Source organism: Phaethon aethereus (genome assembly GCF_964289735.1).
Source record: "Phaethon aethereus genome assembly, chromosome: Z".
Taxonomy (NCBI): Eukaryota; Metazoa; Chordata; class Aves; order Phaethontiformes; family Phaethontidae; genus Phaethon; species Phaethon aethereus.
Genome location: NC_138577.1, coordinates 14,910,506 through 14,924,561, shown reverse-complemented (window position 1 = coordinate 14,924,561; position 14,056 = coordinate 14,910,506). Strand labels below are relative to the sequence as shown.

At 36.5% G+C, this 14,056-nt stretch overlaps 1 protein-coding gene across 4 annotated transcripts in view; it reads right to left on the bottom strand.

The window, feature by feature from the left end:
• SLC1A3 (solute carrier family 1 member 3) overlaps positions 1 to 14,056 on the bottom strand; it is a gene marked incomplete at both ends in the record, with an annotated part of 62,942 nt that overhangs the window by 34,583 nt on the left and 14,303 nt on the right. For 3 of the 4 annotated variants that reach the window (XM_082012804.1, XM_082012805.1, XM_082012807.1), the window contains one exon: positions 9,547 to 9,684. The exons of the other annotated variant lie outside the window; for it this stretch is intronic. In XM_082012804.1, coding sequence (XP_081868930.1) covers positions 9,547 to 9,684 — 138 coding nt within the window. The remainder of the gene's footprint in view (positions 1 to 9,546; positions 9,685 to 14,056) is intronic. 4 annotated transcript variants of the gene reach the window in all.

Below are 14,056 nucleotides of genomic sequence, written 5' to 3'. Positions count from 1 at the left end.
GTGTCTCTGTTTTCTCCTTCTTAATCTCCATCACCAGTGAGAGCTGTGTCATGCGGCTGCATAACAAGATGAACAATTAGCTGGCAGCCTTCCTCCTCTTCCAGCCAATCCGACATCTTACTGGAACCCAGACCCAAGGCTTGAGTCCTGTAGCTCTTGTGGTGCACAGTGACTTTCCTCATTCTTCATTGCTCAGAATTCAGGTGGGGCATCCAGCAGTGCTATCAGGAGATGAGTATTCCGTATCTGTGCCTCCAGTAATGATGATAATGAGGGATCTGCCTTATAGAAGTTTCCAATCCAAATACATGGCTGAAGGCCAGTGTGTAGGAGATCCAGCAATTAATTTTGAGAATTAAATGGAAATAATATATTATAGGTCAACAACTGCCCATTATCAAAACAGGGAAAAAGATCAGGAGTGAAAACAAGGGTAGAGGACCTAACGATAGCATTACAGTCTTCTGTTTCTGCAAGATGACAACGTTCTGTGTCTGGTTTGGTCTGCAGCTGGTCCTTCTGCAATGATCTGTGTAGCTGATGCAGCGATTCAGAAACTATTTTGTCTCTGCCAGATTTTACAGCATTGATGCAATGACAATGTGTGTTACTTCTGCTGGTGTGCAGGTACTCCCAGTAATGTTCCTGGAGTCCCCAAAACGCAGCCTCGGGAGCTTTCTTGATCAGATTCTTCTGGTCTTCACGAGCAGTTACAGCAAAGACAAACTGACAAGGAAGCAAATACGATGGAGTTGTGCTACGTTCACATGTACGAAATGGGGGTGCAGATCACGGCATTCAGGCTAGAGGTAAAGAGGTGAAAGGAGTAGGAAAGTGAAAGCTGTTAAAGCCTGAACGAAGTGCCGGTGTACCTGTCTCTGGGAGTAACTCTTCACAAGTTTTCAGGCTGTTTTTTGTCATACTTTGATATGGCTTTTACACTCTTGTTATTTGTCAGCTTCCCGAGTGGCATAATTAAGAGCTGCTGATATTTTCCTGCATAGTTCTTTCCTCCTTTCTTGACATATGGTTTGCCTTATCTCTTTTACTTTTAAGTCGAATTTCATGTCAATGGAGTCAATTTACATTAGTTGAAAGTGAGATGATTGTCAGATCCTGGAGGAGTTTTACCTTGTTTTGAACTGGGTCTCAAAGGACCCAGTGATTGCCTTAGAGCAATTGGTAGGTGAAATCTTAAACAGTGAGATCCCTTTATCTGATATGAAATTCCATAGAGTGTAACTCTAACACAAATCTATGGGAAATTAGTCCTATTGTTCCCAACCCATTTCTTTGTCTTCAGCTCTACCTGACAACAGATTGTTACTGAAAGACTACAAGAAACAAAAAATGTTCATGTTCCTGCCCTTGCCTGCCCTTCCTGCATCCCACCAGTGGGAACAAGGGTCTTCCTATATTGCTAGTTCCCCAAATCTAATAGTCAATGATGGCTGTATCTGTGAAGTCTCTAGTTTCATTTTGAAACTATTAACTTCTGGCTGTGGCACTGTACAAGACAATCTAATTATGTGCTGTGTGAGAAAGTACTTCCTTTTATTTATTATAAATGCACTTCCTAGTTATTTCCTTTATTATGAAAAATAACTATGAGATATAATAATAGTTATTCCATCTAAGCTTCTAGAAACGATTAATGATTTCTGTGCATTTTTATGGCAATCTTCCACAGATGTATCTCTTTCAAGACAAAAAGTTTAATCCCTCCTGACATTTCAGTAGAACCCCATCCCACTGATAAGCCGTGTCACCTTCTCCAGACTGTTCACAGTGGGTTTGAGAACACTTGCCTGTGTACTAATGGCCCGCTGAGAGCTTGTGATTAGGTGTATTATAGGTATAGCACGTTCCCCTTTCCCAGGTGTATTACTTTGCACTTGGCACCATTCTAGTTCATCTGACATGTTATCACAGTTGTTCATTGTTAAAAACGTAGTTCTTTATAGTTCCAGTCTTACTGAATAAAATGCTTGCTCTCAGTGTCCTAATTCCTAAAATGTTGATACTTAGTTTTGTATTTTGTACAACAGTATGTCCTTTTCCATTTAAAATCTAATGTAGCTAATTTTACATTTTGCAATATTTCTGAGTTTTTTAATTTTCAGGTATGCTGTTTTTCTGTATCCAATTCATATTTGTTTGTATTAGACTAAAAAATTTGTCTTTGAGTTGTCTCTAGGTTATTTTTAATCCTTCTGCCTTTCATTGAAATAGAAATGTTAATAAAGAGACAGTGTGGATTTACAGTGGCCCATCAGTGCTCACATGCGTTAACTCTTACGTGTTCTTCCAAATAGTTTTTGCTTTTTGTTTTGCCAGTGACTTGCCTATCAGCGAGCAAAGTCTTGATGTTACGCAGTTGAGCTAAGACAAAAAATCGAAACTAAGTCTTTGTGGACAGGAGGTTGTTACCTCATGATCTCAGTTGGAATCCCATGCAGAATGCAAACTGAATAAAAGTGTGTAACAACCTGTTATTCAATATTTTGTGAAAAAAACAAAAGTAGTGGCCTATTAAGAAAAGCTGAATTTTTCAATTATATTTAAATAATCTTTAATTAAGGGCTTCTAGCAAACTTGAATAATTTTAGAAGGGTTTTTTAGTTTTGCTTTCTTTAATTATTGCACACTTTGTTCTTGAACACCCTTGCTGTTTGTGCATTACTGCTTGCAGAGACTGAGAGTTCAAAAACTACATTGCTGCGTACTTTCTGCTTTTGGATGCTGCATATCATGTTTAGGTTTTCTTTATTAAGGTATAATCAAATTTTATTTCATACGGAGTGTCATTATATGCAGAAATTTAATCTCTGCTCTTACTGCATTTTAATTTTTGGTGGGATCTGGGCTCATTTAGAACTGTTCTCTCAGGCTCTTGTGAAGATAGATTGCTGTGTATTTCCTATTGCAAAATTGTTTCAGAAATAGTTCAGAAGTGAGTTATATTTTTGTTTTGTGATCATCTCTGTAGATCTTTGCTTTTAGTATTTGCATAGATTAAGATATGTTGTAGCACTTTCTGAGTAAAGGATCCACTCAAAGCTGTATTTATTGTACAAATATCCATGACATTTCATTATGATTTTCTAACATACATGCCCTGCACAATGTTTTCTGACTTCCAGCTGGGTATAGTTTGTTTCTTTCTAGAGCACTTTCTTTCCAAAAACTTGTTCAGGAAACATATTCAGGAAATCATAGTCAAACAGATTGCTAACACACACTGAATCTGCACATAGTTCTTTTTGTGTTTCAATTTGAAAACTGATGTTTCTAGGTATTGAATAATTTCCAAAATAACTTTTTTTCTTACTGATTTTTGAAAATGTAGCTGCCTGCTACTTAAACTAATTTTTTAACTCTTAAAAACTTTTGTGCAAAATACTTCAGAATTACATTACATAATTGTTAGGCTTACCCTACCCACATTCCTTTAAAGACTGTGGAGGAGAACAGTATCAGAAGGTTCCAATTTTTTAATATTTGACTGTCTGTCTAAATAATTATTATTAAGACTATATGCCAGACTTGACAGACATTTGTTTTATACAGTAATGCAGATGCTGAAGTGCAGGTGTTTAACGTAATTATGTGTACGAGCTTTCATGTTTGTGTATTTTTAGCTGCTGTTGGCCCAAATCTACCATAAAGATGCTAGTTTGAGATGAAATTGTTACTGAACATGGATCAACACTAGTAATATTTCTTCAATTGTTTCTTTCTCCCTACAGGAAATCCCATTAACAAGATGGCTGAATCTTTACAAACTTAGTAACTTTCATGCCCACATTTTTAGCTAGTCTTGGTTTTGTACACACACAATCAAAGCATGAGTTTTCCTTTATGTGTGGAAAAGAGTATTTGGATGTTTAAATTAAATAGCACTGTCATCTAGTTATGCAAATTGCCTATGTAAATACCTATATGGATGCATAAAGTGATGTGTGCATTGAACATGCAAGTGCATAAAATTAAAGCTGCCATGCAATTCAGCTTTTACAACGTTAACATGCTTATATAGTACTGGGTGAAAGAAGGAAGAGTTGCCTGAAAAAGAAGGTAAGTTACTTTTTTGATAATATTTTATGTATTAAAAGAAAGGCATAAGTAAAAAAATACGACACTCATAGGCTGTTCATGGATTGGTTACTCATAGCAAGCTTACTACCGTAGGAGATACCTACGGGGTTCCTCTGTAGAAAACTTCCAGTACAAATAGGCAGGCAGCTCAAATACACCTGCAGTCCAAAAGGTGCTTCACTCATCATCTGTCGATTCTTTTCTTTTGCCTAGAAGTCAACTGAGATCAGTATAAAACTTTGCACTGATTTAATGGGGTTTGATTACTTTGATTTCTAAAATAATTTCTTTAGGACATGCAAAAATCAGAGAATTTTGTGGAAAATCAGAAAATTTCCAATTTTTAGAATTTGGAAAATGGGTTTATTGCTCTGATCACCACTTAAACTGAGCAAATGCTGACTAATTGTTTCTCAATTTTCATGCATGAACTATATGAACTGAATCAGGAATGCTGTATTTCTTAAACTAAAATACAGAATTGGAAGACTGACTTCTGTTAACATTTTTGGCTTCCAGCTTTACCGTGAGTACCCAAGATGTTGCACAGGCACTGGTTATAGGTCTGTTCTGCCAGAATGAATTAAAGAGAATTACCGCTAGGCCCCTCCTTTTACTTCCTGGAGGAAGGATAACATTGGTTCCACAGTATTTGTTCCCTGCTTTGGAATCCTGCTGAGTGAGAGACTTTCTATCTGCTGAAATTACCATAAACATTTGTCGCTGATATGACACAACACCTGGGACCTTGTTGTAAGAGGCAGCCCTTACTCCACAATAGACTTGTCTGCTAGTAGGCGGGAGAACATTGGAACCAGATAGAGACTACGTGCAGTATGGCTCCTGCTTCCACAAACGCGGACACAGGATGGATTCCCAGCCTCTTTTTTGAGGAGGTGATGCACAGGTCTCTTCATGATGCCTTCCTATTGTGTGCTCTGCTGTGAGGGGTTAGGATGAGCAAATTTTAAAAATTCTGTCCGTTTACTGCTATTCATTTAATATCTTAATAAAGGACATTACAATTGCCAAAATGAAAAGTGCTAATAATTCACGAGAGGATAGATGTTTTGGTAAGATTTAATAGCATTTGCGCCCAGTTACAGTTGATGGATCACTTACTGCCTCATTCCAAATATTGGAAAGGCAAATATAAAACTTAATTTCTTAAATTTAATAACATGAGACTGTAGTATTTTCTAGAATTATGTCTTTACAGAAGACTGGGTACAGCTGCTATCTGGAGCTGGGGGAATGTGCCATTGTATCACAGTTCCTTGGCATAAAACATAATTTAGGTCCATCACACCACGTGCTAACTTCAGGATAATTTTTTTTTTAAACTTCATGGCTAACACATTCCTTCTAAACAGTTGTTTCAGGTAAAAAAAGATGGTCTATTTATGTATATCTCATTATTGGTGATATCATCATAGATAGCTGCAGGCAGTCACTAGGTAACTTGGGGTGTAGTATTTCTACAGCAACTGTCTCAGTGACAGCCCTATATACCATTCTTGCTGTAATTATTTGCTTAACTTTATTTCCATCTCTGTGGTGATACAACTAAAACAGCTATATAGTTTGCATCTGCTGAGCTCTGACAACTTAATCTACATGTCTCCATTAAAATTCCCATCATATACAGTTATGTTCTTTTCTGCCTGGTAGCGATAAAAAAAACTTCAGCAGCACTACCTCTGAAAGGAGAAAGAAAGCAGAGATGCAAGAAGGAAACGATTTCCCTAAGGTTATACAACGTGTGACAGCATTGATTTTCCACATTTTATATCTGCAAGTTGCTTTGGGCAACATTTGGGTTTTCAGCAGTTGAATCTGTTCATACCCAGATGCTGCGTTTTTCCTGACTTACGTAAGGGAGTGGCTTGGAGATTATTTCAAGTTCAGATATTTCTTTGAATATTATCCTTGTTTCATTATAGGTAAGCAACAGTGTCTGCAACTTGGCTGTTAATTGTGATCTGTACTTTCAATTTGTTTTATTACTTGAGTCACTTCGTGTGCCTTAGTTTTTATCGCAGTGAGGGAATCCATCATATTCCTTACTACTTGTTTTTAACATCGTCGCCATTCATTGCACTCATTTGATAGGTGAAATCAAAAGCATCGTATGTACATCCAAGGTTAGTTAAGAGGCATCCACACATGGAAGTTCCAGCTTTCTGCACTTTGTCAACAATTTCTGTAATTTTTGTAGTGGTAAATACTATGAATGTGTTGAAAAAATAACTTCCAAAGGTGAGTTCTCCCCTTTGAAAGACTGCAGAGAATAGAGACCAACGTAGGGTATGCAGTTGCATTTGTGCATAAACCACAAAAGATGAAGAATACAGATAGTCATATAATCATGTTTTCCTGTATTTTCCTATAAACAGTAAAAGATGGTGAAAGGTATGCAAATAATCTCTATTTTCTCCCAAGCAGATGTCGGTACATGCCTGGTAACATACACATCAGAAGATAGAATCTCATGGAGAAAACTGCATACCTGCTTGAGCCAGTAATGGTAAGTTGTAAGGCAAAAGTGTATAAAGACCTCTGAATGTGATTCTCCACTGTTTCTTTCATGAAAGCACAGAAACAAACTATAGAGAAATGTGGCTGGGTTTACTTCACCTTTTATAATTTATTTTCCCAGTCTGTGAATAGTCAGAACAGTCAGAACTGTTTACCTGTATAGCAAATGTCTTCAGTTTTTCTATTTATCTTTCACTTATGTAACATGCCATAGCTTCTGTAATTATTACTTTATTTTTATTGTTATGATTTCTTTGACATTCCCAAAATTTGCAAAGGAATGTAATCATCCCCAGCCCATTTCTAATACCTCAGAGACCACATGTTCTGATATTGTCATAATCAGTTATACTGAGCACACTTAAATATATACAAATGGAAACCCAGAACATCATATCTGGGAGACATTGTCATGCCTACAAACAGCAAAAAATATTTATTCAGATCATTTACAATTGGAAGAAACAACTATACTATCAGCGTGGATTAATCTTTTTGAGGTTAGTTAAAGAGGCATCTGCTTTGCTTTGACAAACAAAATACAGGAAATAAGAGGTTTACCTCATGGATGTCAAAAGTGGTCTTAGGACTGACTTAAGAAGCATAAGAGTTTTACCCAATGAATTATCCTATAAAGTATGAAAAAAATAAACTAATGACATCTATAAAATTGCACGGTAGTAAACCTGTGAAGTAGTACACCTGAACTAAAAAATTTGTTACTATTTAGTTATTTGATAGTACCTGAATATTTACGTGCCTATGAGAGTTCTGCAGCAAATATGTAAGAGCACCTTTTTTTAGAAAAAACATTTTGTATGCTAAATGATGTATTGTTCAGTGAAAAAAACAGTTTTTCTACAGTTTTTAGCAATAAACTGGAAAATGTCTTTTAATCCCATGAAAAATTACAAAGTCTTGTTGTATTCAAATATTTTAAAAAATTATTAAATCTGTCATTTGTGAATTCCATTGAGGTTTCTCTGATTGTTCCTTGCCCAACCAAAGAAGTTTAAAATGTTGTTATTAATCTTGAAAATTACCATCTCTACTTCAAATGGAAACTCTAAGAATAATCCACTTAATATTTCAAGGCAGTTATATGATAATAAAACAAATCTTATCGATAGATTTCTCTTTGCCAAAAGCCTTTATATAATAAAGGAAATTTTTTTTATTAAAAAAGGGCATAAAAAGGATAAAGGACTCCAAAGAATTTAAAAGAGAAAAAAAAAGCCATCAAAAAGAAGGGTATTGTTGGAATCCAGAGATGGAAGATTCTTTTCGGAATAGAATTAGTTGGAAACTCGTTGTTCTTGTATTTCACAAAACCTCCACTGCGACCTGGTGATAGAGCAAACAAGCTTGTTTTACCACAAGACCAGCTCCTTGTGATGCTTGTGACACTCTGAGGTGGATTTGCTGAGCTTTACCTGAACAAAGTGTTTCTCCTAAGAATATTGAAAGTGAATTCAAATCCTTGTACAGGATGATCTACTTAATTTCCTGGTTTACCTTGAGTTCTCTCAGAGAACCAATATGGATGCAGCCTTACAAGGAACTGAGCAGATAATTTCTCCTGCAATAATCATCCTAGAAAAAGAAGCAGCAATGCCAGTCTTAGCTGACACTGAAGAAGGGTAAATGTCTCTCCTTTTCTACTTTTAATGGTTCTTCTTACCACTGTCCAGCCAACCCAGGAAGTTTTTTAGGTGAAAGGGACAAGAAGACAGCCAGGAGACATGGCATGTAACAGAATTATACACTGGTTGGGAATAAAACCCGTTATTGTTTCCCCTACAAGATTTATAAATTTAGGTCTAGTTTCAGTGTGCATTAAGATTTCATTATCTATACAGTATGTGTGTATAGAAACAAGCTTTACACTCTCCTTGAAATTTGTGAAGGCAAATGTTTTTGTGACTGTGAATGCCCGAGTTTTCTGCTGTTGTATACATACTACCTTTGGTGTCTGTGAAGATGGGGTCTATGCTCATTTGCATTTGCAAGAGGAGATCTTAATATTAAAATATTTGAAAATCAGTGAAATAGAGAGCATCTTATAGTCTCTGGATCCTCTGACAATTGAAGTAGTGTATTAGCTGTTTAGATCCTAGGACTGCACAGTGAGCAGTTTTGAGTAAGTTCTCCAAGCTGTACCACTGATTTCCTGATAGACCAAAGACCATGCTTTCTTTTCTTCAGATCATTAATAGGATAAATATATCACAAGTACATCTGGAACTTTCATAAAAAATCTGAGAGCTCTTCCATGAAACTTGGATGGAATGACAAGGCAGACATCATCATAAGAAATTAATTATTATATCTCTAGCTCAAGGAAAAAGTCATCAAAGAGGGCTTCATGCTTAATAGAGCTGCTGACCAGAAGACAGGAAACCAGAACTGATGGAATGAAGTTTCTTCCACATTATTCAGTCTATCTCATCTATCATCTATTATTTCTAATCTGTTGCTAAGAGATTAGGAGGTAGAAAGATGTTCTACAGATCTGGGTTTACAGGCATGGGTTATTGCCCACAATCTATAGTTTAAACTTTCTTGGGTCTTGGAACTGTTTTTCTGAGATACATTATCTTTGATATCAATAGGACATTGTGAAGGAAATACCAGTTCAGAAGGTAAAAGGAAGTGGAGTACAGAGTCAGTTTCATAGCAGCTACATATAGTAACCTATACAGTTAGATTGTCTTGGAATTGGGAAAAGCATCTTTTAGTTTCTTTGCATATTAATTAAAACCTTTTGTTACATTATCTCTAAAACAGCAACAGCAGAGGCTTCTCTTTCTCATGGTTATAACATTTCTAGGACATGGAATGTTCATTTTTTATGATTCGATGGGTGCATCTTTTCAAATTATTTAAAAGAAAAACTCTTTATTTTTTTACCTGTGACTAAACTGGATACAATTAGTGGCAGGACCAGCATTTGCAGCATTCTCATTAGTAACTCTCCTGGAAACGAAAAGTACTTGACTTCCCGATAGCTCATCTTATATGACCGGAGAGAGAATCCAAGGATTACACCTGAAGAGAGGGGAAAAGATATCATGACTTACTCTTCTAAAGTAGTATTAATATCTGAGCATGATTATATGTATAGTACTTACCTGACGTATCTGACTGTAACATGCAGTTTTTATTATGCCCCAGATTGCACTCCTGATTTGCTCTCTCAAACAGCAATTACTATTATGAGTAGTCATACTGAAGCCATTTAATTATTTTTCACTGTATCAGATTCAGAAAGTTATTTATGCTGCTATTTTTAAAAATCTAGATTAATGTAAAAGGTACATCTTGAGCATTAATGAAAAGGAAATAGCCCCTGCTACTGCAGCCGAGTGCTTTGACTTCTGGGGTTTTGCCTGTAATTATGCTATGCATATACATACTAGCTACTAACCTTCAGAAGTCTTGTCCATGCCTGTTTACTCTGTGGGGCCTGATCCTGTAGATGTGCTTCAGATGGGATGGGATGGGATAACCAGGACAGACACATTTGACAATCCCCTTGTGATTAGGTCTTTACACAACAAGACAACATCAGGAGGTAAGTAGCTTTACCCATGCCTACCTTCAGAAACACAGGCACTTGCAAAGAAGCAGCTAATTGGGTTTGGAAGGTCTTACCAGATGATTAAGTGGTGGGTTTCAATGCCTGAGGGAGTGGTGTAAGGGAGTGCCTGGATCCATTTAACTTGCTGGGAACAGATCAATGGTGCTTGAGGTACATTTACAAATGGAAGCCATAGATGGGCTGACATGGTAACCTAAACTTCTCAGCCAGGACGTCTTAGATTTTGTTCTGTACTCAGCACCAACTGCTTTATTTCCTTATTTGGCTAGTTATTTGGTTAATTGACATAACTAGTTACAATTTACTGAATGTTAAATGTTTGGTGCTTGTTTGGTGCTTATTTGGTGTAGGTCTTCTATATACAGCTAGGAAACACATGGCTTTATTTGGAACATACCTTAACCATATGGGTGGTGAAACTCAGCTGCCCATTCCTGACCCTATGTTCTTCCTCATTGCCTAGTACTGGTATTTGTGCTAACTGTGGCTGTGTGGAAATTTGGATCACAGAATTGATCCTGCTGCAAAAAGAATTTACTTTACTGGGTTAATTTTCAGCCTGGTCAATTCCCTGAGGTAATTTGATCGCGTGGTTGCACAAGCGTTGGTATCTTCACAAGAGAATAGGTAGAGATGTGCTTTGGAGGAGAGTGGGAATGCCTGATAGGCAGACTTAGACTTTCTAAAAATTTTCATGAAACTGCACCCTCAGTGTTGTTAGGCAGCAAAGCATTCAAGCTCACTTCTAGATCATGTTAGAACCTGGGTACCTCCTGAAAATGCTGTAACATTGAACACTTCTGGAAACTGATAGTTCCAATTCTTAATCCCTTTGAGTTTCTGGTTTGTTTGGGTTTTTTTTAATCATATTTTAGATTGGTACATCCATAGAGCAGATAATATCTTTATGCCAAATTTTATTAGCTAAAATATGCTGTTATATCTCCTAAACTAGCTTATTGACATCTGCTGATGTAAGGAAACAGCTATAACTCCTGTGTTAGTGACCCCTGTCTGTCTCATCATGCTGTTAGGGACATCAGCAGGTTGGTTAAGTCAGAGGAGTCCAGAAATGTCTTGCGTAGGACAGAAAATCTCAGTGTTACAGGATGGGAGAAGAGTGATTAGAGCCCAGCTGGAACATGGAGTTCACACTATGGAAGACAGCAGTGGGACTAGAAGGCATTTGTTTTAGTCTCATTCATGTTCTATAGACCCAGGTAGTCAAAGTCCATTTTTAGGTGGAAGTAGATAATATACTGCATAGAGGAAGGGCTTATGAATTATTCTTGATGAAAAAAGCTGCCGTAGAGTTCTCTTCTTTTCAATAAGATTTTAAATTCCCCTGCAGTGTTACCGATTATTTTCTTTTTATATGGGAAAGACATTTCTCAGATATAAAGAATCCAACCGGACGCTTTGTTTCTGCACCTAATGAGCACTACATTTTGACAACTGGGTAACAAGCAAATAGAGCTAGACCAGTTTCTTACTTAGGCCTCCGTGCTGCCATTAGTTCCACATGAATTCATCTCTGCACTAGTACAAAGCCTCACTGAAGTTAGTACGGGTTTCTGAGGCTGCTATAGGAACTAGTCCTTATGTCATACTCTAAGGGCTTGACTATCTGGTCCGCTACTGTCCAAGCAGTACAAAGCGGCCTAAGAGAGAATCAGGGACCAAGTATATGTTTGAATTAATATTACTGGTAGTGAGAGTAAGTTTCTAAAGCTCCATGTAAACTTGTTGAGGCAAAAATTATTGCTTTTTTTGACCTAAAGTGTTCTGTGCATAATTACAGAGTTGCCCAGCACTAGAGTTTACAAAAAGAATTTCTGCAATGTGGAAAAAATGTGCCCTGGTAGTGTGTTCTGGTAAATAACACCCAGTAGTTACTAATTCTTCAGCCTTAATCTTAGCACTGCTATTAATTTATATGCAGTCATGCCTAAGCCATAAGAACCTTTCTCTGACTCAGTTTCCCTACTTGTAAAATAGGTACAGTAGTAGTTGCTTCACAGGTGTTTCTGAAAATTCTGTTCACATAGTGATCTCAGCAGTGCAAGAAGCAATTTAAGCAAATTATTTCCTCATTGTAGTGTGTGATAATGAAAGAGCAGCATGATTTCACCAGTCTCTTTTGATTTTAGAATATATAGCAATCAAGCTAAAGTTTTCCATTCTGAGTTTAAATACCAAGATACTGAGTATTACACCCTGTCCAACAAAGTTTTATTAACAAAAATTATCAACTTGAAACAGAAAAGTCAAACTTGGCAAGGTAGCTTTGACTTCTTTTAATTCACTTCTCAGAACCAACATTTACAGGTTTTAAGTAGTGAGATAACAGCATACAATGGTGATTTGAAGACAGTCACAATGACAAAATATCAAAATAAAATTGGGAAGTAAGACATGGTAGGAGGTACTAAATCTTTGGAAGGTGTACGGTATTTCAGCAACCATCCACATCTGTGTGTGTGGTAAGAGTCGTAGTGCTTAGCACGCTCCACAATCAAGACTGAGAAGATTAAATACTGCAGCTGGCCCTTCTCAGTAAAAGTTTCAAGTTTCTGATTAATGCTGAAAATCGTAATGAAACAAAGCCTTGTGTGAAACAAGGTCCCACAACCTGTTGTGCAGGTTTCTGTCTACCCTTTGTAACAGAAAAGAAAACTAATCAACGCTATCAGAGCCTGACTCCTCAAATAGTAAATGGTGTACCATTTCTGCACTGCAGGGAAGAGTAGATTTCTCAACAGAATATGTTAGGTTTTTTCTGGGCAAAAATCAGTAGTGCTTGATTAAGTTAAGGAGCTGAATTCTGTACATGCATATATTTGTATAACAGAACCATATTGCTGAATAATTTATACAGTTCATAATGAAAAAGTAAATCAGATTAGAGTTATAAAAATATTTTTGAGGTGTTCTTGTCAGTGATGTAGTCAAATCTATGGAAAACTTGATTTGCAGATAATCCTGATGACAATCAGAACTATCCTTGAACTAAACCATTTTATTGCATTTTTATATTAATGTACACGTTCAAAATAAAATTCAATCTGTGTGAGTACAGTGAAGAGAGGATTTAAAACTTAAAAGCAGTAGAAGGTGCAAATAAGTCTGACAGTGAGGGGAATGGGATGGAAATGGCAAAAACGGAAGATATTATTTGAGATTGCTTATTCCTAAGATAGGAAGACATCCATGAATGGCCTAGGGTTTTCACTTCTAGATGGTGCAGTACCAGAAAGGAAAGAATAGTGTCTTGATGTTAGGCTTTAAAAACTATGGGTATACCTGTAATTTCTGAGAAACATGCAACCTTCTGTATACAATTTCTCAAATGGATTAACATTTAACTTAAGTGTGATGAAGTGACCATTAAAATCAGGGTTGGAAGAAGCAAGACAAAAAATAATAGTTTTGTAATACTCAGGTTTTTAGGAATAGATTTGCTATAGAGATTTTTTTCTTTTTTTGTTCGGTTGTTATTATAAAAAAACCCCAAACTGTTGTAGTGATCTACCAGAGTATCATCATTTTATACAGAATTTCCTGAACTGAATTTTAAAATGAACTTAAAAATCCTTCATGGAGAAAAGGAAGTTCTTAATTTTATTACAAAATGCCTTGGTCTCACAATGGTAGAAAGCTGTTTCATATAATTTTTTGTGCTGGATAGATGAAACAGGTTGCACACCTGCACATTGGTTTAAACACCACATCAGTAAAAAAAAATTAACCATAACTCTTAGAAGATGAGAGATGTGGCTTTACCCAGATGTAAATGCCCACTCAAGAACTTTAGGGAAG